This window comes from Lagopus leucura, unplaced genomic scaffold, assembly GCF_019238085.1.
Source record: "Lagopus leucura isolate 7727_CA_CO unplaced genomic scaffold, USGS_WTPT01 Super-Scaffold_73, whole genome shotgun sequence".
NCBI lineage: Eukaryota > Metazoa > Chordata > Aves > Galliformes > Phasianidae > Lagopus > Lagopus leucura.
The window spans coordinates 100,459,546-100,484,155 of NW_024962252.1; the positions used below are offsets into that span (position 1 = coordinate 100,459,546).

Consider the following 24,610-nt stretch of genomic DNA (forward strand, 5'->3'; position numbering starts at 1 on the left):
AACTCACAGGGATACGGGCGAGTCTGTAAGCCAGACAATTGATTTTTTCAAGTAAAAATACAGGAAATGAGATTATGAATGCCTAATTAACGCCTTTGGGACACAACATCTTTTGCTAAGACCACTCAGTTTTGGAAGTTTTTCAATTCAGATCCCAAATATTAGCTTTTCAGTTATCAGTGAGTGCCTTCAAACTTGAATGGAAGCACGTAAAAAAAAAAGTGTTCATCTTGTCAAGTGCAGCCATGCCCTCCTGTGGCTCCTTCCCAGATGCAGGACAAAGTATTCAGCTGCTTCAGCCTCTGACACTGCCAATAACACTGAACACTGTGTTAAACTAACAGACAGGTTTTTGCTCTTCTCTCTTACACGCAGTCAGCAGAAACAGAACAGTTTTGGCACTTCATTAGAACAGCTTTACACTGAACATTCAGACCATCCCTGTCCTCCACTAAACAGAGAGGGTAGAACAGGGATTTACGCTCCTGCAGACTTGGAGCCCCAAAGTGATTTAAAAGCCCTTGTCTAGAACATCGGGAAGCCTAATAGCTAGTGATAATTTCATCAGCCTAACATTTTTAATTAATAAACAAAAAAGCTGCACATAACTGTTTATGTTCCACTATTTTCCCCAACCTACACCTTATTCCAACACCACTCCAACAGTAAGAAAAGCATAGCTGTGTTAGCTGTCTCCCTTTCTGTCTCGTAGAGTGTGTCCTTAACAGAGAAGAAAGCACAAAGAAAGTGCCTTACAGCTTTCTTATATTCAGTTTGGAATTTTAAATGTAAACTACTGAACCCAACAAACAATTCTTGTTCATCCCAAATTCCTAAGCACGAAAGTGGCTTGCTTGACACTTACTAAAATCTATTAAGAATGGATCCAATTATCAAGCTCCAACATTGGAAATTCTTGAGAGCTTTGATGCCCAGCAATTAATTCAGAATCTTCAGCAAGCCGACATTCCATCTGGGAAAGGTTGTTTTTCTGTGATAAGCAGGACATCTGGAGCCTAAAAGCAGAGTCTCAGCGTTCCACAAGCTGTGGAGATGTACACCGTGCCCTGCTTGGGCTGGTACTACAGGCACCACAACATTATAATTAGTCAGCAGCCAATTTCTGTGAGTAGTCTGTGACCAAATGAGGGTTGTGACCTATTTAGCTTACGACCTTTTGGCTGGATAGCATCTCCCAGTTGAACCCAACGACCACCCCTTGCAAAAACCCCACATTAACACAGTGCATGTGTAGCATTAGATGTTAATATGGATAGCAATTCTTGGAATTCACAGAAAATGCATGAATATTTGCATACTGAATGTATCTGTGTGTTTTTTAGCTCCTGTGAGTGCATGCAAGGAGAGAGATCCCGTGTGCACTCAGTGCTGCAGTAAGCTGCCATCAGCTTTCATCATGTAGGTGAGTTGACAAACCAATCCTGATTTTTTAATAACAAGGGATTATAAATGCAAATGCAAAGCCCAGTAGTGTCCAATTTCCTTCAGGTATCTGGATGCTTTTGAAAAACCCCCAACTTCATCAAGCCTTCAGTTCTGAAGGGCCAAGGTAGACATTTGGAAGGTAGATAAAGGATTGATTTATTGTCTGTGGCCACATCCCAGCACTTATTGCATTTATGATATTAACTCTGATCTTGTGAACTGCCAACTTGGAGCACCATGACAACATTCTTTTTACGTTTCAAAATATTCAGGTGAACGTCAGTGGGTGCAGATTAGTCTCATTGCTGTGGTTGATCTCAGCCCATTGATGTAGCCTATCCATACCACTCTGCAGAGCCTTCCTGGTTTCTGCAAACTTACTGAGGGTGCACTCGGTCATTCACTGTTAAAGAAAGCTATATAAAAAATACTTAAAATACTAAAAAAGAGCAACAAAAACGTCACACCAGTAGGATATGTGACCAGGTTTTTGTGACACTGCTGCATCAGGCTGGTTTGATGGCAGTGGCTGCAATTCTCACTGAGCTCTGAGGCATTCATCAGAGATTTCTGATGACATTTTACTCTCCCTGTGCTTCATCCTTGAAAACAGTTCTTCTCAAATGTCTGTACTGCCAGAAAGTGATGACTTGATGAGGCAGATTGTGCAGCGAGAGGTGTTTCTCTCTGGTAGAGAAACATGATCAGATTCTTGAGTTGAATATCTCATTTTCTCTCCATCTGAAAATTCACGGATTCATGGTATTTATGTCGACTGAAAATCGAGTCACAAATATACCCAAAAAATTGATTTTTATTTTTTTTCCAATCTTGAAACCTCTTCTCAAATTCCTTTGTCAAAATAGAAAGCACTGCTGCATGTTTTTCTCAGCTCACGGGCTCCTTTCACTTGCTCTTTTATGGACAGAAACCATTAAAGCTGCCTAAAGACAGTAATACAGGCCCTACCTCGGCCACTGGCAGCTTCTCACAATAGCAAAGACTTTCTGAATATATTATTCTTCTGGTATAAAACTCCCTATTTCTACTGGTTCACTGCTCTTCTACATTCCAGCAAAGGGATATGCATCCTACAGGTACAGATATTACAACAGAATCATAGAATCATTCAGGTTGGAAAAGACCTTAAAGATCATCGAGTCCAACCACGACCTAACCATACTACCCTAACTCCAACAACCCTCTGCTAAATCACATCCCTGAGCACGACATCCAAATGGTTTCTAAACACATCCAGGGATGGTGACTCAACCACCTCCCTGAGGAGCCCATTCCAGTGCTTAACACCACTTTCTGTAAAGAAGTGTTTCCTGATATCCAACCTAAACCTCCTCTGGCACAACTTGAGGCCTTTTCCCTTCATCCTGTCACCTGTGAGAAGAGACCAACCCTGCTCTCACTGTAAGCACCTTTCAGGTATTGGAAGAGAGTAATAAGGTCTCCCCTCAGCCTCCTTTTCTCTAGACTAAACAGCCTCAGCTCCTTCAGTCTCTCCTTGTTGTTGGATGCCAAGGGCAGCTTGGTGACCAAGGATAAGGACAAGGCTGAAGTACCTAATGCCTTCTTTGCCTCAGCCTTTAATAGTAAGACTTGTTACAATGCAGTGATTATCACTGTTGTTGTTGTTATTTAAAAATATATATACTGAACACGGAAGAATGGCTCACACTACCAGAAAACTGGATTTCCCTGGGATGGGCTTAACAGCACATAATATTTTCTCTTAGATGCCAAAGTCTCAAAGGGCCTCTCCCTTACAAATTGAGCCTTTAATACCGTGTTTTCAGTTTTTGCAGAATTCTTCTCAATAGCTTTTATTCTGAGGAAACAACCAAAGAAAAACCCACATACTTGCTCTGACAGCAACAGAGTTGTGGACTCAGATTCCAGGACTTTTTTTTGTAAAAGTGGCCTCACCAGGGCAGGTCACCTCCCTCACCTGCTGCCCAGCGCTCTTAGTGACGCACCCCAGGATCCCACCGGCCCTCCTGGGCACTGCTGGCTCATGGACCGCCTGCTGGCCACCGGGACCCGCGGGTCCTTCCACACAGAGCTCCTCTCCATCAGGTCATCCATCCCCTAACCTGTACTGATACATGTGGTTATTCCTCCCCAGGTGTCAGACTCCACTCCTGCTCGTGTTAAATCTCTTCAGTTCCTCCCTGCCCACCTCTGCAGCCTGTCCACGTCTCACTGCACGGCAGCACAGCCTCAAATGCCTCATATTCCTGCTGGACTGAAGTCAGGCCGTTACTCTTGTAAGCCCTATGAGGTGAAACACAATTAGTAAACGCTCTGCAGACTCATTTTAACCCTCAAAACATCAAACTACCTCACGGCTCAGAAGCAGAGGCAGCCACCTTCATCCCCATCTATCTGGAAACGTGGGTGTTTCAGTTACACATTCACACACCGCACCTCCCCGTCTGGTCCAAAAGACACGGAAAGAACCGGCCCCGCTCCCTCACGAACTCCAACTCCCGGCAGCCCTCAGTGCGCCCAGCCCCGCCCCCCTTCCCGCCATCCCGCCCCCTTCCCGCCCTTCGGCCGGCGCTGCTGAAACCCCGTGCGTGCGGCCCAGCCGCTCTTTCTGCGCGCCGCCATTCTGCGAGCAGGACGCGGCCGAGCTCCGCTCCGTTGCCGCGCGTGGCCCCGGCCCGGCCGCCCCTCACCGCCTCTCTCCCGCGGGTGCCGGCCTCGACATGCAGATCTTCGTGAAGACCCTCACGGGGAAGACCATCACCCTCGAGGTGAAGTCCCGTAGCGCCGTGCCGGCTGAGGGCGGGCGGCGGTCCGGCAAGGCCTCGCTGCGGCAGGGCGGGCGGTGCGGGCCGGGCCGGTTGAAGGCAGGCTGCGTGCTCGGCTTGTTGCGGGCTTTTTTTGTTTGTTTGTTTTTCTCCATCGCTTTGTTTCACCACAGGTCGAGCCCTCTGATACTATAGAGAATGTGAAAGCTAAGATCCAGGATAAGGAAGGTGAGTTGAAGACGCTTCTGGCATCCCGCTCTCACTCAGATCCACGTGTGGTTCGCGTTGCTTATCCCTTCTCGCTGTGTCTCGCTGGTAGGAATTCCTCCTGATCAGCAGCGACTGATTTTCGCTGGGAAGCAGCTGGAAGATGGCCGCACGCTGTCTGACTACAACATCCAGAAAGTGAGTAGGAAGCGCTGAGTTGAGCCACGGGAACGGGCTGTGTCTGTGCTGCTCTCAGTGCTCCACCCACACTGAGCCTCGCTGGCACTCCTGGCTTGATGCAGCCCGTAGCTGCAGGTCAGAAGCAAAACGTTTCCAACAGCTTGCATTGCTTCTGCTCCGTCAGCCCTGGCTCTTGGTGCTGCGACTTTAAATTGCTGCACAGTGCTGCCAGGTTAACCTCACTGTGAGGCCAGGTGCGCAGTGGTGCCACTAAGAAGTGGAAGAACAATTCACCATTTTCAGCAACAAGTTAGCTTGGTTGCATCGTGAAACTGTTCTGAAGTTTCAGATAGAAATGAGGAATGTAGACACAACAAATTAAAAATTATTTAGCCCTTTTGGGCTTTGGAGTGCAGCAGCACGTGGTTCTGTGGAGCAGGTTCGTTTGCAGACTAAATGGCAAAAAATCCTTTTAGAACTTTCATAGTTAGCTGGAACTTGAAATCCTGCTACTTAAATACTCTTGTAGATGAAAGAAAAAACCTGCTGAAATACTACTGTGCTTGAGAAAGCGTTTTGTGTATTTCATAAACAGGAATCAACTCTTCACCTTGTGCTGAGACTGCGTGGTGGTGCTAAGAAAAGGAAGAAGAAGTCTTACACCACCCCCAAGAAGAACAAGCACAAGAGGAAGAAGGTTAAACTTGCCGTGCTCAAGTACTACAAGGTATGTAGAGCCCTCTTGAGGAGGGTTGGCAAAGCATAGGCCTCACTGCAAGAGGGACTGGATATAGCATGTGAAGCCTGTAACTAGCCTGGGTGTCACCAGGTGTATTTAAAATCCTATTTGCAACTATCCCATCTGATACATTGACTGCTACAGTCAGGCACTGTTGAACTTTGCTTTGACAATTCTGACAGAGGAACATTTACAGAAAATACTTTGTAGAAGAAAAGTACTTGAAAATAACTAGTGCTGAATGTGGCAAGTACAGGTGAGGTGTGGCCTCTTTGTCCTTGGCAGGTGGATGAGAACGGCAAGATCAGTCGTCTGCGCCGAGAGTGCCCTTCTGAGGAGTGTGGGGCGGGAGTCTTCATGGCCAGCCACTTCGACAGACACTACTGTGGCAAGTGCTGTCTGACGTACTGCTTCAATAAACCTGAAGACAAGTAAATGTACTAGACAATAAAAATCTCAGATTCTAGACTGCGTGAGGATTTATTTCTGCATGGTGTTTCTTCTCTGCTAAGCTAGAAGGGTTTTAAATTCTGGATGTCGCTACCACCTCCAGTGAAGTCATTTCAGTCTGGAGCTGAAGCACCAACTTGATGAGTGCCTTTGATTAAGATGTTTTTTGTAGCTCTAGAATGCAGCAATATCATAACGCTAGATAATCTTCCAGAAAAATTTTCCTCTCTAAGTCATTCAGTAATCCTGTGACTGGAGAAGACATAATACAAACCATTTCTTATAGGCTACTTATTAACCAAAGGTGGTGGTTTGTCAGGTAAAATGTTGCATTTTTTAACTCATATTTAAGATTGAGCTATAGTATCTGCTGCATGGAATATACCTGTGTGAAAACACCAGCTCTTAAAAGAGCAGAATGCTGTTTTTTTTTAATTTAAATTTTATTCTATGCCTTTTTAAGGTAAGTCTCCCAAAAAAATGAGGTGAAATCCTGCAGACCTCAATGGCCAAAGTCCTGTCCACCTCTACTTGTGTGGCTCATCTATGTACTACTTAAGATTCAGTGTATGAAATGCACATTTTGGAAACACTCCTAAGCTTACCAAAATATTCTTATTTCTGGTCAGCTCTGACAGTGATTTTTGAGCTGTTTTTCATAGCATCTGCAAAATGTGAGTAAATTAGTCCTGGAATTGGTTTTGTAGGAGCAGAGTTTGCATTTTATAAAGAAAGACGGGGTAGTGGTGACAGATGAGAAAAAACTTCTAAGTAAGTGGCCTGTTTAAATAGGAACTGAGAAGACAGATGGTACTACTGCAGTTCTGACCAGGAAAATCAGGACAGAAAAAAATTGAAGTCACATTTCTGTGCTAGAGGCTGAGGGCAGACCTCACAAAGCTGACAACGTTCTGAAAAATGGTACAGTACCAGTGTGGGGGAAGAAGGCTGCTCAGAAACCTAGAGACAAGCATCAGAAATAGCTGTACCTTGTTTCACAAACATGAAGTGCTCGTCATTAGTGTAATCTTGTGTTCCAAGGACATAAACTGACTGGTGGATGAGGTTTGAGAGTGGAACAACACAGAAGCAGCAGATACAGGGACACAGTTTTTTCCATAACTAAGTTCATTTAATGTTAAAGAGTTCAAGGCAGGAATAGGACACGACCTTTAGCGTTAGGTATCCAACCCTGTTTTAAAACCCTGGATTCCAGGAAGTTGTCTGTTGAATTTCTTTTTCTTCATAACAGATGATTTCATCTCCAATATTGAATTCCATATGCTTGTCCAAACTTAATCCACAATCCATACCTGTTTTTATTACCTGGACATTATCTTTATGATGCTTCAGTGATGATAAAGATCCTAGAGAGAAAAGGAGAGGCAGAGTCCACTAACAACATCAGCATGGAGATGCTTGGCGTTCCCTGTCTTACCTTGTTAAGATTTTAGATGTAGCTGAAAATGAAAGCAAGAAATCCTAGGGATGATGAGCACGTGCAGCTAATGGAAGTCAGGCAGCAGAGCTTTTTAGTGGGTGAATCTGGGCTGCTGCTGATTTTCTATCAGGGATGGTGGCTTGGAACAGGTATGACAACCACCACTTTTCTGTACTTGGAATAATTCCATTCTGAACAGCACATCTGACAACTACAACTAGATGCACACCTTTTACACTCATTTCACAGGAACCAGTACTTGTGGACAGGGCCATCCTGCTTACCTTTCCAAATAACATTCCCTTTACGGATCAACTTAAATTTCATCTTCTTGTCCAGCTGCCCTTTCTGTACTCTGCACCCAGCTACTGGAACTTTGTTTTTTCCTACTGTTACAGAGAAGATGTCGAGAACAGAAGCTTCCCCTTAAAAAAAAATAAAATAAAATTAAGTAAAACCAAGTTACACTATTCCACTTACCAAAGCTCTTTACCAAAACAGGAAAACTGCTATAGAGAAGGATTAAATATCTGATAACAGCAGGAACATTTTATTGGAGAATAGATGTGAGGCTGCAAAAATGTAATTGAACAGTCAGTGAAAACTCACCTATTGTGTTTTCCACCACGGATGGGGGTAGTCTGCTACTCAGCTCATCTTTCAAATCCTCAATAAGTTTGTAGATGATGTTGTGCAGTTTAATTTTTACTCCCTTTTTAGCAGCCATCTTTTTAATAGTTTCATTTGCTTTCACGCTGAATCCATAAACAACACCTGTCAAACATAACAATCAGCAACTGATCACCAAGAATGACTTTTTAAAGTGAGCGAAAGCATTTGCCACCTCCTGAATGTCAGACTGGTAACAGTTCAGTTTCTGCTAACTGTAAATTTATCTTTAAACATACACTCACCATTAAATGTTTCAGCAAGGCTTAGATCAGTTTCACTGATATCTCCCATTCCAAAATGAATGACATCCAATTTACACTCATCATCTGCATCATAGCTGTCCAGAACATTCAGAATAGCTTCCACAGATCCATCCACATCACCTGTGTGTGTAAATGGCAGCGCTGCTGACCTCATATAAACAGTGTGATACTGGAGAATTAAGGCAACTCTACCTTGTGCAAAATAACCCACATCTACTTAGTACTCTCTTCATGTTTCTTGCAGTACTTTAAAGCACATCTGAAAAGCCTCTTCATTACAAAAGTGGAATACATATAATAGGACCAGAAGCTCCACACCTACTGTTCAGGTCAAGTTTGTGTAGTTTCTCAGCTGTTACTTTTAATGCACACACAGTACTGTACAGGTGGTCAAACCGACTAATATGTAGCTGTTCTTTTCCTCTGGTCTGCTAATGCAGTACTGCTGCTCAAACAGCCTGCTTACACACACATGCATGTGCACCCACAGCACTTCCACTGACCTGCTTTCCTTACTGATGGATGTTCAATACTCTGTTCAGTTTTAAACTGATCAAACTTCTGGTAACTGAAGTTTTGCTAATGCTTCAGAACTATGCTGCAGACTGAGCATCTAAGAAGCACAGAACCAATGCAGTAGTAAACAGAACAGGAGAGCACCTTTAATGATTATGGACAGCACATTTTCGTCCGTTTCTGCTCTCTCTTTCGGCTTTAAGGGCATGAGATGCTTGCTGGCCTTGTACAGGGCTGCCTTTCTCTGTCTCCAGGTCAAATGGGCTAAATTCTGTAGCTTCTTCTCATATTCCATTCTGTGTTCCTTTTGCTTTGCTTCAATAACTTCTCCGTCCTTTTTCATCTTCTCTTGTTGTTCAACATATGTTCTCCAGGCCACAACTTCATGTGCCCTTTGCTGGGCATGAAAAAAATAAAGACATCGCCTTTCAAATCACTGCACTGAAAATCTCCCCCTTAACCCCATTTTATCCTTTTGTTTCTTCTGTCAAACCAGCTCATAAAATTACAACACAGATACGGTTCAGCACTGGATTGTTCTCCAGGTAAAGCCACATCATGGTCACATAAAAGAGAAAACAGCCTTTCTGAAAGCAGAGACACTAAACATATCCCAGGTTAACTCTGAAACAGCCCGACTCAGGCCTTAATGCCCATCTTTCACCAGTTTATGCTGGGTGTTTAGAAGATGTATGTATTTTCTGAATATGTATATTCTACATACAAACAAAGAAAACCCTTATGTCCTTCCTTCTCATCTTTCTGCAGTATGACTTTCCCCATTACACAGTTCTTTCTGTACCTCAGATTCCACTTCAAGGATTTCATCTCCTGCTGAAGGAACTTCCTTCCAGCCCATGATTTCCACTGGGATGCTGGGAGAGGCTGCATCCACAGCTTTGCCATTCTCATCGAACATGAAACGCACTTTTGCCCAGGTCTTCCCTGCAACCAGAACACAGCCTTTCCTCAGAGTTCCTCTTTGGATGATGGCTGTGGTAACTGGACTAGCGGAAAGCAGAGGGGGGAAAAAAAAGAACAGACCAAATTCAAGTAACTCTCCATTAACTGAAGTAGCCAGGGTTATCACAGGTAAGTCAGCATAAAGAAATGTTTTGGTGATCGACCACAGGCAGAACATTGCTGTGACACCTTCTATGAGCAAGCTAAGAAAAATTTAAAGTGACTTGTAATGATAACCAAATCCGGGCTGCACTCCTCATTTCTGCAGATTAACACAAGATTTGACATCTTCAATCTTTCAGTAACTTTGCATGAAGTGAATCCCTGCTCCTCCTCACTCAAAAAAAAACAAACAAAAACCACCAAACAAAAGCCAACCCAACTTCTCAACCTTCAGTTTATTTTTAAAGAGGGGAGAACACACCTTCTTAAAAGAGAACATGCAAAAGGACTGCAGCAGTTCGAGAGCAAAATGTCAGACCTTTTTTACAGATTGTGCCATATTTGTGACATTTTAACTATGAACACTGCCAGCTCTACTTCTCAGTGATGCTGAAATGCTAAAACAGATTATGTTTTGAAAATATTTCCTGAACTTACAGGATTTCATTTTAGTAATACAACGATTTGAGCTCAAGCACTTTATGAATGCCTTTTCTGTACACGATGCTGTAGAATTATGATTTCATTAGCTACAGTTTTATGCGTTTTGTTTTGTTTTGGTTTTTTTAAGTACAACTTTAAACCTAAAAATTTAGGTAAGGACCACCTACACAGTATTGATGCACTGTTACAAACTTCTTCATTGAAGTTGTAAAGAACACAGAACTTACCCTTTCCCTTTGTCTTTGCGAGACTCAACGATGGTCCCCTCTACCAGACCTGTGTAATCTGCCTTCAGTTCTAACATCTCAGCCAAAGCAACGGTTGCTTCTGCCAAAACTGTCAGGTTGTCACCCTGTATGGGACAAAACAAAACAGAAGTAAGGTAATGCACAAATTAAAAGGATCCGAAGTCGAAATCAGCACTACGATCTGCCATTCAGTTCAGAACTTGTGACAACACAGTACCAACAGCACAGATGGCAGCAAAGTAAACAACGTGACAGGCTGCTCGGGCTGCTGCTCCATTCTGCAAGGCACATTAGTAAGCACAGTTTGCCCAAGGAAAAATGAATCAACGGTGATCGCTGAAGATCTGAGGTTCAAAATGTTACCATGAGGCAACAGCTCAAGGTAACGCGTCCGATACCAGAAAGACAAGCATTCATCTTCCAACTGTCAAACAAGTGTATGGATGCAGGTGTTAGACATCCATCAGTGGTTTGTTTGACCAAAACTTTACCTTGAGTGCAGAAATATTTACAGCCTGAACATCACCTCCAAACTCCTCACAGACCACATCGTGAGCCAGCAATTCCTTCTTCACTCTTTCAGGATCAGCTTCAGGTTTGTCACACTTGTTAATGGCGAGGATGAGAGGAACTAAAATGAGAGAACAAACCCATCACTAAGCTAACAAAAACTCACTGCTACCAGCACAGTTACAATAAGAAGTTAGAACAGGTTGTGACTACTCAGAACAAATCAGCTCACTTGGTATCTACTCCCTAGGCAACCTTAGGAAACCAAAGGCAACTGAGCTATCTTAAGGAGGGGCTTGGAGGAACCACAGTAGTAAAGAGAGGGAAAAAAAGAAAGAAAACAAAGCTACCTACAAACGACACATGTTTTTCTGGCAAATCTGCAAATCCTGAAACAAATATTTCAATATCTTTAGTTGTCAGTGTAACATTCAGCATATTTTTAGACACCTTCCCCATGGAGAAGGCAGCAGGACGAGGGCAGTTTCTTCACAAGCGTTATGGCTCTAAATTCAAGCAGTTTCCTTTGAGAGGTGAATAAAGGTGTGCAAAGTGCTCGGTACTGAGCTGCACAGCAACATTACACCTTGTATATTAACTCCGTGGCTTGCCACTCATTTACAAATGTAACATTAACAAGTTGAACACGGTACCTCCTGCATTTTTAGCATGTTCAATGGACTCTATAGTTTGCTGCATCACTCCATCCTCTGCTGCTACAACCAGGATGATGATGTCAGTCACATATGCACCTCTCGCTCGCATGGCTGAGAAAGCTGCATGCCCAGGAGTATCAAGGAAAGTGATCTTTTCCCCAGAAGGCAGATGCACTGTGAATAAATGATATATTTTATAATCAGCATTTCGCATAGCTTTATCTGACCTTTCGTAAATTAAGCACTACTCATTTGAGGACTTACAGGGGGAAAAATAAAAGACTTTTTAGGCAGACAGGTGACTGCTGGCACGGTGGTCAAGAGTGCTTTTTCTTCTTAGAGGATTAAAAAAGACATCTTGGAATCTTTCCTAATCCAAAACGGTCTAATTTCAACTGGACACATAATTCACTTCAAAGTTTCATCCACACAGTTACATGGATTTGTCTAGTTGAGAGAGAAAAGCAGACCAATGTGTAATCTGGTTGTTCTCTATAATTTCCTGAGCAGAACAAACAGAGAGGGAAGAAGGGTCTCTTCTCACTGCTAACCAACAACAGGAAGCACAGGAATGGCACAAAGCTGTGCCAGAGTCCAGACTGGGTGTTAGGATAAACGTCCTCATTGTGAGGGTGGTCAAGCACTGGGTAAGCTCCTAAGAAAAAAGGCTGATGACCCAGGTGTCTCAGTGCTCAAGAGGCACCTAGATAATGACCTCAGTAACATGCTTTGACTTCTGGCTAGCCCAGAAGTAGCCAGCAGTTGGATCTCTTGAGGTCTCTTCCAACTGAACTATTCTATTCCAGTTACAAGTTATGCTTTCCTTTTTCACTACTTGCATATAAACTGGGTATGCTGCAACATTTCCCCAGTGACCTGTCAGCGAGTCAGCCCGCTACGTAAGATAAGTCATCATACACACACACACACAAGTACACTTGGATCATACCAAGAAAAGCACCAATGTGTTGTGTGATGCCTCCTGCTTCCATGGCTGCCACCTGAGTTTTCCGCAGGCTGTCAAGTAAAGTTGTTTTCCCATGATCAACGTGGCCCATTATGGTAACAACTGGGGGCCGCGGAGTTAAGAATGCCGGGTCTGCAGGAGGTCTGCAAGCAAGACAAAAGATGTTTCATAAACATCAGGTCAGTTCACCACGCCACCCCGTGCCCCCTGTGCCTAACCCAGTGCCATCTGCCAGCACTGCAGAGGTAAGCCTAGCTTCTCCCCACCATAACCACAAACCCGAGCTACATCACAGTTTGCCCTCCTAGCATTCCATCTTCCTGCTGCATTAATTAGTGCAGTAATTCAGAACACTGAAGAAGAGTTGGCTTTACTTCAGAGGACCACTTAGAAAAACACCTAAAACTAATCAATCTGAGCATCAGTGTCACAGGTAATACCTGTGACACTATCTATAGTGCATACTTCCTGACTATGACCACATCAGGTACCATCTACACACTGCTGGAAGAAAACACAGTACACAAACAACCCTTGGAGAAGCAAACAGGCTGAAAAGAACAAGGAGGAATGGTTCACAGCTCACCGTTTCACTGCATCTTTGTTTTCTCTTTCTTTTTCCTCTCTCAGTTTTGCTGACTTATACTTCATTCCTGATTTTTTAACAATCAGCTTGATAGAGTCTTCATATAAAATGGAATCTGGTTCTAGGGAATTGACGTCAATATCTGAGTACAGCAGGGCTTCATAAATATGATCTGAAACAAAGAGAAAGACATTTAATAATCCCGTAAAAAAGCATGTGGGACTGAAACACACAAAGATGATTTGTCTGTGAGCAGCTCAGATTGTACCAACAAGTTTCACTCACAAAGCATTCTTGCTTTAGGCAGATTCATCTAGAAGTTCCTGCAGGGAATAACTTCTATCTAAAATGTCTATGGAAAGTGACCGCCTCACGTGATATAAGGAAGAAGGAAATCTGATAAACGTGCTCATATGCCACTCTCTCTGGTAGTGGATATACAGAGCATACTGCAATAATCAAGAACTGTTACACATGGACTTCAGCATCATTACAAATCTCTCTGAAACGCACAGAGAGATGCGACAGACTCTTGGTTCTCTCTTTGTTTCTGAGGGGGAAGTTTGCAGAAAGGTATTGAACTGGATAAAATAGATTAGGAATTGCAATTACAAAGGTGTGTAATTATTTCAAATGTCAATGGTCAAAGCACGTTAATAACTCCTTAGAACATCTTTGAAAAATAATTGATTAAACTGAGCCACAGCCAGGAACGGTTCATGGGGTTAAAAGAAACAAGCCTATTTCTGCAATCCAGCTTTAGGGAACTACCTGAAGAGGAAAGTGCCGTGGGCAAGTTCTTAAGCCACCACAAATGACTGTTTTAATGGAACACAGATTGCTCCTAAATCAAAGTTCCTGCTCCCAGGGAGGGATGTAAGGGCTGGACCGCAGGCAGACGCTCTTCTGCTCCTTCTCTCCTTAGCCCTGAACTCTGAATTCACAGGGATCCATCTTCAACAAAGCAGGATGCAATGTTTCTCTTCCCACAATATAATTCAGCCCTCTGGGAGCACAACCAGAGAGCAGCCTACCCAGACTGAAGCCCATCTGCTGGAGAACAGAGTTCCGGCTTCTTTACACTGAAATGTCCTCCCTGACAGTTTGGATGGCCTGGCATTTTTTCCTCTTCAGCCTGACATCATGCCTACCAACACCTTCCTCCTCTCTGGTTAAATAAATTTGATGAAACAAGTGATTTGATACAGGCCTACGTTGGAAAGGGATGGACTGGTAACCACTGACACCATCTTAGAATACCTGTGACTTCACCATTCATGAAGGTGGTACGAGTGATGGACACACCACAGTGAAATGCATCCTGAACAACAGAGAGGCTCTCACCTATGTCTTTACCCATTGCTCTTGCAAGTTCCTCAACAGTCATCTGCCGCCTTATCTCCACTTCCCCTTTGGTCATCGGTAATTTCCTTCTGTCCTTTTTCTTCTCCTACATGGAATTAGACATGTACATAGGAACACACAGCTGGCATTAACTAAGAAGTAATAAGAACAACATTGAAAAGACAGTGGTCTCAAGCTGCACGCTGCAAACAGTCCTTCTGTCTACAACACTAAGATAAATGAAAGACTTAAACATCCTACTGAACACTTCACATGTGTATCCACACTGCCTTCAGTCGTTTTTAATTTTCTGAGGGGGAAAACAAGGAAAACAAATCATTTTCTCCTGCCTTTGAAAGATTCATGATGCTGCTGGTAAAAGTACTTCATATCAATATTTGAGAATGAGTCACAATACAGCCTTAAATAACTACATTTTGTAAAAAATAAAAATAAAAATTACAATAGCTCCTGTATATTCATTAATAAAGCATCCTTGTTTTTTGTTATTAAATGCCCAGATTGATTTCTTGCACTTTGAAATTCCACATAAAACCAGAGATTACTGGGTTTTGTGAATTACCTCCTTAGTAGCTAGATATCTGCATGGTGACAAGGCAACTCTGACCAACTTGTCTCTCTGCCAGCACTGTGGATATGGATGAACAGAACGTGTGGGACACACAGATGACTGTACAGGCTTCCATTGTGCTCTGCAAACTGCCCTGCAGGGAAGAGTGTGCAACTGTCTGCAAGCACCATGGAAATGGATCAGATTTTCAAACTTCAGTATCAGCCTTCGATTCATTTCCTCACTGAAAATGCAAGAGGACACAATGAAAGCTGCTCTCTGCCAGGATAACACTCATAGGAACAAAACACACAAACATCACAATCATACAAGCATAGAATTGATCAGTTTGGAAAAGACCTTCAAGATCAAGTCCGACCGTAGGAACATTTGGGTTTGTGTTGAGGGACATGGTTCAAAGAGAACTATTGGTGATAGGTGGATGGTTGGACTGGATTGTCTTGTAGGTCTTTTCCAACCTTGGTGAGTCTGTGATTCTGTGTGACTGCAAATGCTACAAGGCTGGCTTTTTGATGCTGACAAAGATGAACTACTTTGTAACACTGTTCATTTTTGGCTTTACCTTCCAGCTCTCTCACTATCCTGTTTCAAACTTGGATTTATTAATATCACCACAACTTAGAAGCCTTCCATCCATCCCTACTGAACTTTAATATAAACTACTAAAATCACGACCCCAGGTGACATGACCTAAAAACAAAGGACATTTATGCTGCATTAACAGTTTCTCTGCTGCAACCTAACTCTCCCCGTCAGTAAAAGCAATCTGCAAAGTGCCACCTCCAAGAGCCATACCACTGCTGCAGGACTGCAGCCCCATCGTGGTATTAGTGTTGTCCTATGCACACAGTGACATCTTTCAAGGCTAAGCCTGTAACTTTCCAAGATTACAGAATCACAGAATGTCTTGGGTTAGAAGGGATCATTGAGTTCCAATCCCTGCCATGGGCTGGCTGCCCCCCACCAGCTCAGGCTGCCCAGGGCCCATCCAACCTGGCCTTGGGCACCTCCAGGCATGGGGCACCACAGCTCTGGGCAGCACTGCCAGGGCCTCACTGCCCTCTGAGTAAAATTTCCTCCTAACGTTTAACCCCATCCAATCAATTCTTTCTCTGCCAAACGGCCCACCCCCTGAACCACTCCTCCCCAGCTCAGAGACAAGGACGCGGTGCGGGCCCAATGCAGAGGCCTGGCACAAGGACTGGCAGCTGACACCCAGACGCCTCTGTCAGACACCCCGCGTCGTTTTATCCATCCGTTTCGCTAACCACCCCGTGTAACTCTCCTATTTAACCGCTCTTCCCACTCAATCTGCTATCCGGGCACCCACCTGCCCCGCAGCCCCCCTCAGTACCTCGGCTATCTCCCCTCACAGCGGCTCCGCACCATCCCCCAGGCAGCCCCAGGCAGCCCCCGGCGAGCTCACGGCTCTCAGTCGTCTCACAACGCCTGCGGTTCCGTCAAGAACTCAGGAACCGTCTCACCCCGCAGGCGGGAGCCGTGAGAACGCCGAGCTGCCCCAAGCAGCACTACCGACCACCAGCCCCGCCGCCGCCCGCTCCCGCCCCGCGCCTGACGCCAGCCGAGCCGCTCTGCGCATGCGCCGAGTGACAGGACTCGCCGCGCAGGCGCAGCGCCCACCGGGTTCTCAGCCAATCACAGCGTGGGGCGGGGCTTCGTCTCACGGCGGCGGCGCCACGTCGCGCCTCTGCGCTTCTCCGCGCCTCTTCGCGCCCGGCGGGCGAGAGAGTGAGGGTGGTGTGAGGAGCAGCGATGGCGGCGGCGCCGGGGCTGCGGGAGGCGCTGGAGCAGAGACTGCGGGATTTGGGCATCGCCGCCACCACCGCGGAACACCCGGAGGTGGGGCCCCGCATCGAGGCTCCGGCAGTGCTGCCCAACGCCGTGCCCGTGGCCGCGGATGGGCTGTGGGCTGCGTGAGGCGGGGGACAGGCAGCCCTCGGCACGGGCGGGGCTTTGGGGTCCCTTCCAACCCACCCGCTGCACGTACAGAGTGACTGAGAGAGACGGCGGGAGCAGCACGTCATTTTATTCGTGTTCTTTTAAAATTTCTTCATAAAAGGGCACGGTTTTGAGGCTGAGCGTCGCACTGGGTATTTTCTAAGTGTTTAACTACGGACAGCTGCCAGTACGCAACGGGAGTCCTGCGGGACGCAGCCTCACGCTCCGCTTACTGTGTTTTCCAGGTGTTCACTGTTGAGGAAATGATGGCCCACGTCCGACACATGAAAGGAGGGCACAGTAAAAACCTTTTCCTTAAAGACAAAAAGAAGAAAGGGTTCTGGCTGGTGACCGTCCTGCATGACAGGCAGGTGGATTTAAACCACCTGGCAAAAAAACTTGGCCTGGGAAGCGGAAACCTCAGATTCGCCGATGAGAAAGCCATGCTGGAGAAGCTACAGGTGGGCCAAGGCTGTGCCACACCGCTGGCTCTGTTCTGCGACCACGGAGATGTGAAGCTTGTGCTGGACGCCGGCTTGCTGGAGGGCGGCCACGAAAAGGTGTATTTTCATCCAATGACAAACTGTGCCACCATGGGCTTAAGCCCCGAGGACTTCCTGAAGTTTGTGAAATCGACGGGTCACGATCCAATCGTTGTACATTTTGATGAAGATGTTAAATAGGCTTGCGTAGCTCGGCACTGATTTTATAGCATAAAACCGGTGGGAGTCTCGTGATAAATACAGCTTGGAAAAACAGACCTGCTCTTTTGTACACTGTAACACTCAGTGGAAAAAATGCTACGCTCAGGTTATTGAAAATTCAGCAGAATATTCTTGAGCTGTTTGCAATCTGCCAGCATCCAGCAGGATGAAAAGGCATTATATAAATAATAAAATGCATGAAGTAGAACTGTGTGTGGTACTGGGCTTGAAGGTCTAAACATAATTTAGTAATAACAAGTTAACTTAAAAGGTCTAAACTATCAACACGCAGTACAGAAGTGTCTGGATTTTTTTTTTCTCTCACCTGTACCCATGGACATGAGGAAGTATTACTTTTCAGAAAGGGTGGTCAGGCACTGGAATGGATGCCCAGGGAGGTGGTGGAGTCACCGAGCCTGGGGGTGTTCAAGGAAAGGCTGGATGTTGTGTTGAGGGACATGGTTTAGTGGGAGCTATTGGGAATAGGTGAATGGTTGGACTGCATGAGCTTTTAGGTCTTTTCCAACCTTGGTGATTCTATGATTCTGATTTCTCTCCTGCTCTGTTGCTTTTCTTTCTTAATTTTCATCTAGAAAATAGAAAATTAGTTGCACTACAGAAATTGTACTTGATTGTCTACATTTTTAGCTGCATTTTCATTTCACAGTCTCCTCCCTTTGGGAACTAATCATTAAGCCTTCTGTGTTAAGCCCATTAGGACAACGTGCCTCCACAAAAGTGGTAGAGCATGAAGGAGAACTGAGCAGACAGGGAGCAGTGCAAATAGCCAGGACAAGAGCTTTAAGGAATAACACAGCTTCCTGCAGGGGTGTGGCATCTCCTGCTGATTCCTGGGAGGAAAGAAGATACCACCTGGCACAGGATTAGCTTCTGTGCACAATTTCTTCTGGCTCATCAACCTGTGGAGGGTGAGCATGTTCCCTATTCCACTGTACCCTTGTAACCAGTGCCATGTAAGTGGAAAGAAGGGTGTGACAGCGGACAGACTTGAGTTTCTCCCTTTGGGAGATGGGGAACCGAACACACAAATGTCCAGATGTTCAAAAAGCTGTGGGGAGTCTGATTTGGCTTAGGATAGGCGATATATTTAGTACAGAAAAGTATATGCTATCACAGGAACCAGACCAACATGTTCTCAACATTGAATTCCTAATGAAATTACTTCTCTCTCCTTTCTAAATGAGTAAAACCCCTTTCCAATGCTTTCTTAAGCAGAAAGTCCACGATGTCCAGCAGCCAAACTGGTCACAAGTACCCAGAGCCAGGAACAACATTTGGAGATGAGAGGTAAAAGGGCTCTTAAATATTGCCTGATCAAGATGGCTGTGGTGTGAGAAAAACGCCCGAAGGCAAGCAGCAGGATGAGCACAGGTGGAAACAGAAGAGGAAAAAAAGAATGAAGAAAACCACAGAAAGACTTGTGGTACTGATTAGCATTTGCTACTGCATCTTGCTACAGGATGCACTACTAACAACGACAAAGGGGACATTTTAAATACACAAGGAAACTGACTCAGTTTCATGAGATATGGCCAAGACAGCTCTGGGAGCTGAGGAACACCATCAGAGTTTATTTCCCCCCAATTTTGTTTTCTTTTTAAGTGAGCTGATCAGTGAACTCCAGGTTGACAAACGCGCTTCTAACACAGGCAGATACAACACAGCCTTCTGCACCTTTAAAAGTGAAATCTGTTGTGCCCTCTGACTGCCACTCTCCCTTCCCTTTATTCCCTGTGGCACTCCTGAATTATCACTTCCAAAAGGGGGAGTAAAAAGCAATAAATTTAGCTGGTCAAGTTTTTTAAACCAGAAAGCTTTACATGTGAAAGATAATAAGTTGCAACGATGTGCACAATAGCAGATTCCTACACTTCTCACAAGTCTGAAGATCTGCAAGCCTAAAAATTAAACTATCTTCACTATTAGAAGAGCTTCTGAGTCTTGTTTCAGCAGAAATAACCAGCAAGCAAAATCAAAGCTCCAAATCCTGCGTTTGGCAAACCCGCCAGGAATTCTTAACGTATTTACTATGAAATTAGTCTTAAAAATAGTATTAAAATAAGGGATATTAAAAGCTACATGAGTCTTTACAAATTAACAGCACAGAACAAACTACGCAGCGCCCAGAACATTTCTGCTACAGTTTTATAGGTTTCCTTTCAGAAGAAATACTGAACACAGCACCAACCGAGCACAACCACCACTGAACACCAATATCCTTCCAGTAACATCAGTTTCCAGAACATGTGTGTATCAATATATATACACAAAATAAGGATAAAAATTATTTGGTTCGGTATTTTAATAACATCATTAATAAATGTATACAATGGCAAACATTAAAAAAAAAATCAATATGTAAAGGAAATTACAGTTTTAAATAAGAGCTTTTTAAGTTTTGTTTCACACCTAGGTACATTCCTTTAAGGCAGTTTTATTAATATCAAAGCATTATTTACATATACGTTATCATCTACCTCTAAGAATCATCCGTGAGCTCTGGTGAGGCTGCACCATGTCTTGGACAAAGTTGGGAATGTTGCTAAATAACAGCAGACTATCAGCAAAGCAAATGGAAATTCTACACTGTACGGTATGAAAACAAACTCTGTAAGCTTGAACTCACAGTGACACATTTGGCAACTCAACTCTTGCTGCTAACAGTGATGTGCTCTTCTTGTGGGCTGCCCCACAGCCGCTGTGCTGCGCCCTGGGAGGCTGTGTTTCAGAGAAGGGGAGGTGGCCCCCGAATTACATCGATAGTTTGGTTTTTAGTCGTATGGAAAGATGAGGTGCCTTACAGAGGTGTTATACCAGTCTGGAAAGGAAAGGCATCAGAGTACAGAGCGCTTCCTGACTGCTCTTCTGCTCTGAAATGTCTCCACACAGTAAGCACTGGGAGTATTAGGATCTGATCTCAATGAAAATGTATTCCTGGTGTGTGCTGCTTTGGTGTATCTTGGTGAATACAAACCAAATCCCCCTGTGGTCTCTGTCCTGATGCTGGCCCAGCAGCTCCAAGCCTGCCAAGAATGGTGCAGGGCCACCAGCCAGCACTTTGGCACACAGCCCTGACCGGCACTAGTGGGATGAATTCAGCTGCCACATCCCCACCAATGCTCCCAAACAAGGAAAATTCACCGAGGTTTTTGGACAAAGGCTTTTCACCTTCCATACATGCTATGTGGTAACTCTCACATTTGTGACTAAGCACCCCGGCCATGATGGGAAATTCTGGACAACTTAATGAATACAGAAAAGAGCCCAAAAATGAGAAGTCAGGGGAGCGCCCATGCAGGAATGACACAGCCACGTGTAGTGAAGGCAAAAGGCTGCACGTGCCTGGCTGTGTGCCACACGTCAGCCATGGCAATATTCCCAGGTCTTCGAGTATGCGGCACGCCAGAGCACACACAGCTGCACAGATGCTGCAGTACAAGCAATGCTTGGCACCATGGGTTAATTGAAGACACACTGAGTTCTAGAAATAGTGACACTATGAATTGGTTAGGTTTAAAAGCTTCAAGCGCATCAGTCCTCTGCTGTCAAGGAGAGGTACTGGGAGAACGCACCAACACTCAGGCCCTGAAACAAACCTGAGAGTAGCAAAATGGAGAATTAGTTTCCTAGTATTTACTTATTTCAATTATCTTTCCTAACAGCTATGGCTAAGAAACTCTGTAAGGCAAGTTTTCCTTCGGTCCCTATGGCTATGCCTCTACTGCAGCACAGGAATGGCAGAGAAAGCTGGCCTGACATCAAGTTTTTATTGCTTAATAATTTTCTCTGAGAGCACACCAGGGGTCTCCTCTCTGGCTCACTTTGTATTGAGGAAGAACCTCGGTAATACCTGAGCTCTGACTGCACACAGGGACACAGCAGTACCTGCAGTACGGCCTGTGACACCTGGAAGCTGTCGCTGCAGCCTGGAGCGCCCCGAATCCTTCCCTAAAAGACTGTGCTATCAATTACAGCACAGGAAGTTATTCCACATGCAACTGACCTCAGACTGCCTGCAAAAAATGTTGTGGAACTGGATGTCAGGAACGCTCTGGGCTTCAGGTCACTCCTGGAATCACTGAACAATGACACCACTCTGCAGGCAGCAATGGAAATCTTGGCACTGAGAAGAAGGGGACCAGAATGAGACACTTGTATGAGTTCATGCTGAAATTCAGCTAATGAATTTAAACACCAGAAACATCATCAGAGGAAAAAATCAAACTCCTCTAAGGTGTAGAGCTGCAAAGTTCATCCTAGTTTCACTCAAGTGGAAAAAAAAACCTGTAAGTTCTCTGTGGAAAAACACTCAGGCTGAACAAGGCATTTATGTTGCCAGACTCTGATGGAGATCTTGTAACACACTCCATCATAAAGAAGAATTTCAGAAGGAAGTCACTTTCAGGAAAATAAAAGGAGCAAATTTCCAACTCTAAACTTCCTGAACTTTCTTTTTCTCTTTTCCTTTTTGACAAAGTTTCTGTAAAATAAGAAACAACTTGCCAGTACGTTTTAAATCCGTGGAACTGCGTTCCCTCTCAGGTGGAAAATGATTCTGTTCCCATTGTCCCTGAAAGCTTGAGACTTCATACATGGCACAACCTGTACGCCTCAAGAAAAAAGAGGAAGTGAAAGGAGCTGCAGCGGCCGTACGGCAGTCTGAGCAGCAGTGTGATCCTTCTACAAGCACTGCAGCTCCAGGACTGAGCCCTGCTTACTTTACATGAACAGAGAGCTGCACTGGAAGATCAGGCATGAGGTTACACAGCTAATTTAACCCTTGAGAACAGAAACATGAATGTGCCTACTGTTTAGAAATAAAAAAGGATTACAGTAATGTTAAATCTGCTTCTAAGTTCAGGTACACTTCCTTTGAGCTCACTGCAAATGCTTCCGAGACAACCACTGAATGTACCAATTACACGTGTTGACTTTAATGTAAGTCAATAACCAACAAAATGTATCTTAGTAATACAAGATAACCTTAAGGGGAATTGATTGTGAAATGCACACACGTTATTTCCCTTTTTTTTGTTTTTTCTTTTTTGCCATCAAGAAACCACCTAAGCTGCAATCAACTCATGTCAGAAGACAAACAATGAAAGAAGAAATCAGTCAGTACACAAACATGGCAGGACAACCCTCTCCTGGAAGTGCCATTTGTTGAACACAGCCTTACGCTGAAATAAAAGTTACAGAGAAATCATACCTGACAATTTCCTGTCAAAAACATCTGAACACAGATATGCAGAACAACTCGGGAATGTGAAGAACACAAACATTTCCTATATCATACGATTATCCCATGAGCCCCCACATTTGTTAGTGATCAAATGTTTTCATGTATGTAAACAATTGTTTCCCGCAGTATGCAACAAAAAGAAATCAGCATAAACTTTATAAGAGCCATTCCATGCAGATTATGCTAACTGATAAGGCAGGGAAGTGCCAGTAAGCTGAGAGGTCTTTGTGTCTGTATATACAGTCGCTTTCAACAAAATACTACAGCATTTATTTTAAATTTACAGAAGTAAATATAAACTGCAAGTTATGGGTTGGGCTTTTTTGGCTAAGTATTAGCAGAAGCTTAAGCAAATCAGTGGCTAATTTCATAAACAGAAGCTGAAAGAAGTTGTTTGCTTTTTTTTTTTTTCCTGGAGTAATTCTTGAGACCTTAAAATTCTTGGTCCTTAGGGAGATGAGAACTGTCCTTTATTCAGTAGATCTTAACAGTGCAATGTGCAATAATTCCTAAGACCATCTACAAGTTTTCGGCAGCAGACTCCAGTAGAGCTCCTTGATTCAAGGAAGGAAGGAAGGTAGGTAGGTTTTTATTTCTTGCCTGCTCTAGTCACGAAGAACGTAAAAAATTCCCTTAATATTTATTAATGATTCCTACAGTTGCTGTCTTGTTTACTTCAGAAATAAAGGCTTCATATTGAGACACTGAAGGACACTTTTCTCTCTGTGTTGAAAGGCAGAAAGGTAGAAAGAGAAAAGAACGTAAGAAAAGCTTAAGCGTAGAAGTATAAAATACAGAGTTAAGTCACTAACAGCACTAACAGCACTAACAGCACGCATCAAGGATGTTCTAATCACGTCAAAAGGAGGACAGAATGCCAAAGACAAGCTTTACCAAAAGGCCATTTTCTTATACGATGGAAAACTTGGCAAAACAAAATTGTTTTAACTGCTCTTTTAGATTTACCTGTCCCTTTCTAAGAACTGACTTCAGTATTAGTGCTTCGTTTGCCTTCGTTGTACTTTCTCCTTCAAGAGAAATTTGAAAACTAAAAATAAATGGCATTTTTACAGGCAAAAGAAAGGCTCAGTGGGATGCAGTCCCCTATTTCCACAGGCAAAATAACTGCACTAAAGCAACACATTCTGGCTTAACTAACAAGCAAGATAAAGCCAGTTAAGCAAGCAGTATTTACATCTGGTTAATGCTGTGCGCTTGTTCTTACATGTAATGCTGTTAGTTTGTTGTAAATGAAATTAATCTCATTTACATTTTGGGCAGAAAACTCACCACTTGGCCCACATCTCATGTAGTGGGTAATAGATTTAGGAGCTTTGTTGCTCCCTAGACCTGCATTTTGAATTTCTGCTTTCTGGGATAGCTTCCACATCTGCAGAGAAAAGCATTTCATATTATTCATCACATTGATCAGGACAAGAAAAAACCCTCATGCATACATACATTCTACTTATTAGTAGAGCAAAAGGATATAAAAACATTTTGAGTTTTTGGAGAGAACAGAGGAGAGGG

The 24,610-nt window shown here is 44.0% G+C and overlaps 4 protein-coding genes across 8 annotated transcripts in view; 2 read left to right on the forward strand and 2 right to left on the reverse strand.

Moving 5' to 3' along the window:
- Positions 1-4,090: 4,090 nt before the first annotated feature.
- RPS27A (ribosomal protein S27a) lies at positions 4,091-5,806 on the forward strand. Its single transcript, XM_042886197.1, has 5 exons — positions 4,091-4,217; positions 4,388-4,442; positions 4,534-4,619; positions 5,197-5,328; positions 5,626-5,806. The coding sequence occupies exons 1-5, from the start codon at positions 4,170-4,172 to the stop codon at positions 5,773-5,775; spliced, it is 471 nt and encodes a 156-aa protein (XP_042742131.1). The 5' UTR covers positions 4,091-4,169; the 3' UTR covers positions 5,776-5,806.
- A 1,094-nt stretch (positions 5,807-6,900) lies between these two features.
- On the reverse strand, positions 6,901-16,707 carry MTIF2 (mitochondrial translational initiation factor 2). Of its 3 annotated transcripts, XM_042894723.1 has the most exons (14): positions 16,509-16,707; positions 15,146-15,377; positions 14,563-14,668; positions 13,219-13,390; positions 12,615-12,775; positions 11,663-11,839; positions 10,991-11,130; positions 10,479-10,603; positions 9,485-9,689; positions 8,827-9,079; positions 8,146-8,286; positions 7,841-8,005; positions 7,516-7,656; positions 6,901-7,157 (listed from the first exon to the last, which is right to left on the reverse strand). In XM_042894723.1, exons 2-14 carry the CDS (start codon positions 15,368-15,370, stop codon positions 6,988-6,990), a joined length of 2,181 nt encoding a protein of 726 aa, XP_042750657.1. In that variant the 5' UTR covers positions 15,371-15,377; positions 16,509-16,707; the 3' UTR covers positions 6,901-6,987. The 3 variants fall into 3 exon arrangements, with proteins under 3 accessions (XP_042750657.1, XP_042750666.1, XP_042750676.1); XM_042894732.1 differs by lacking the exon at positions 16,509-16,707 and having other exon boundaries at positions 14,563-14,714; positions 15,146-15,234; XM_042894742.1 differs by lacking the exons at positions 13,219-13,390; positions 14,563-14,668; positions 15,146-15,377; positions 16,509-16,707 and adding an exon at positions 11,930-12,112 and having other exon boundaries at positions 12,615-12,703.
- A 151-nt stretch (positions 16,708-16,858) lies between these two features.
- LOC122189409 (prolyl-tRNA synthetase associated domain-containing protein 1-like) lies at positions 16,859-18,025 on the forward strand. Its single transcript, XM_042888577.1, has 2 exons — positions 16,859-17,014; positions 17,359-18,025. Exons 1-2 carry the CDS (start codon positions 16,928-16,930, stop codon positions 17,794-17,796), a joined length of 525 nt encoding a protein of 174 aa, XP_042744511.1. The 5' UTR covers positions 16,859-16,927; the 3' UTR covers positions 17,797-18,025.
- Positions 18,026-19,969: 1,944 nt separating this feature from the next.
- The window catches only part of CCDC88A (coiled-coil domain containing 88A), a 74,042-nt gene continuing 69,401 nt past the window's right edge, over positions 19,970-24,610 (reverse strand). For all 3 annotated transcript variants that reach the window (XM_042884009.1, XM_042884000.1, XM_042883980.1), the window contains 2 exons: positions 24,371-24,470; positions 19,970-23,803 (listed from right to left, as the gene is read on the reverse strand). In XM_042884009.1, the coding sequence (XP_042739943.1) occupies positions 24,406-24,470 (65 nt within the window). In that variant the 3' untranslated portion in view covers positions 19,970-23,803; positions 24,371-24,405. The remainder of the gene's footprint in view (positions 23,804-24,370; positions 24,471-24,610) is intronic.

What these genes read in the sequence shown, in the direction of transcription:
- RPS27A (XM_042886197.1), top strand. Translation starts at nt 4,170, where the DNA reads ATGCAGATCTTCGTGAAGACCCTCACGGGGAAGACCATCACCCTCGAG. An exon ending in GGAAGACCATCACCCTCGAG is followed by an intron (nt 4,218 to 4,387) that starts GTGAAGTCCCGT and finishes GTTTCACCACAG; the next exon opens with GTCGAGCCCTCTGATACTAT. An exon ending in CTGACTACAACATCCAGAAA is followed by an intron (nt 4,620 to 5,196) that starts GTGAGTAGGAAG and finishes TTTCATAAACAG; the next exon opens with GAATCAACTCTTCACCTTGT.
- MTIF2 (XM_042894723.1), bottom strand. Translation starts at nt 15,370, where the DNA reads ATGAATCGAAGGCTGATACTGAAGTTTGAAAATCTGATCCATTTCCAT. An exon ending in ACATGCTAAAAATGCAGGAG is followed by an intron (nt 11,131 to 11,662) that starts GTACCGTGTTCA and finishes CTCTCATTTTAG; the next exon opens with TTCCTCTCATCCTCGCCATT. An exon ending in CGTGGTGGAAAACACAATAG is followed by an intron (nt 7,657 to 7,840) that starts GTGAGTTTTCAC and finishes TTTTTTTTTAAG; the next exon opens with GGGAAGCTTCTGTTCTCGAC.
- LOC122189409 (XM_042888577.1), top strand. Translation starts at nt 16,928, where the DNA reads ATGGCGGCGGCGCCGGGGCTGCGGGAGGCGCTGGAGCAGAGACTGCGG. An exon ending in CCACCGCGGAACACCCGGAG is followed by an intron (nt 17,015 to 17,358) that starts GTGGGGCCCCGC and finishes TGTGTTTTCCAG; the next exon opens with GTGTTCACTGTTGAGGAAAT.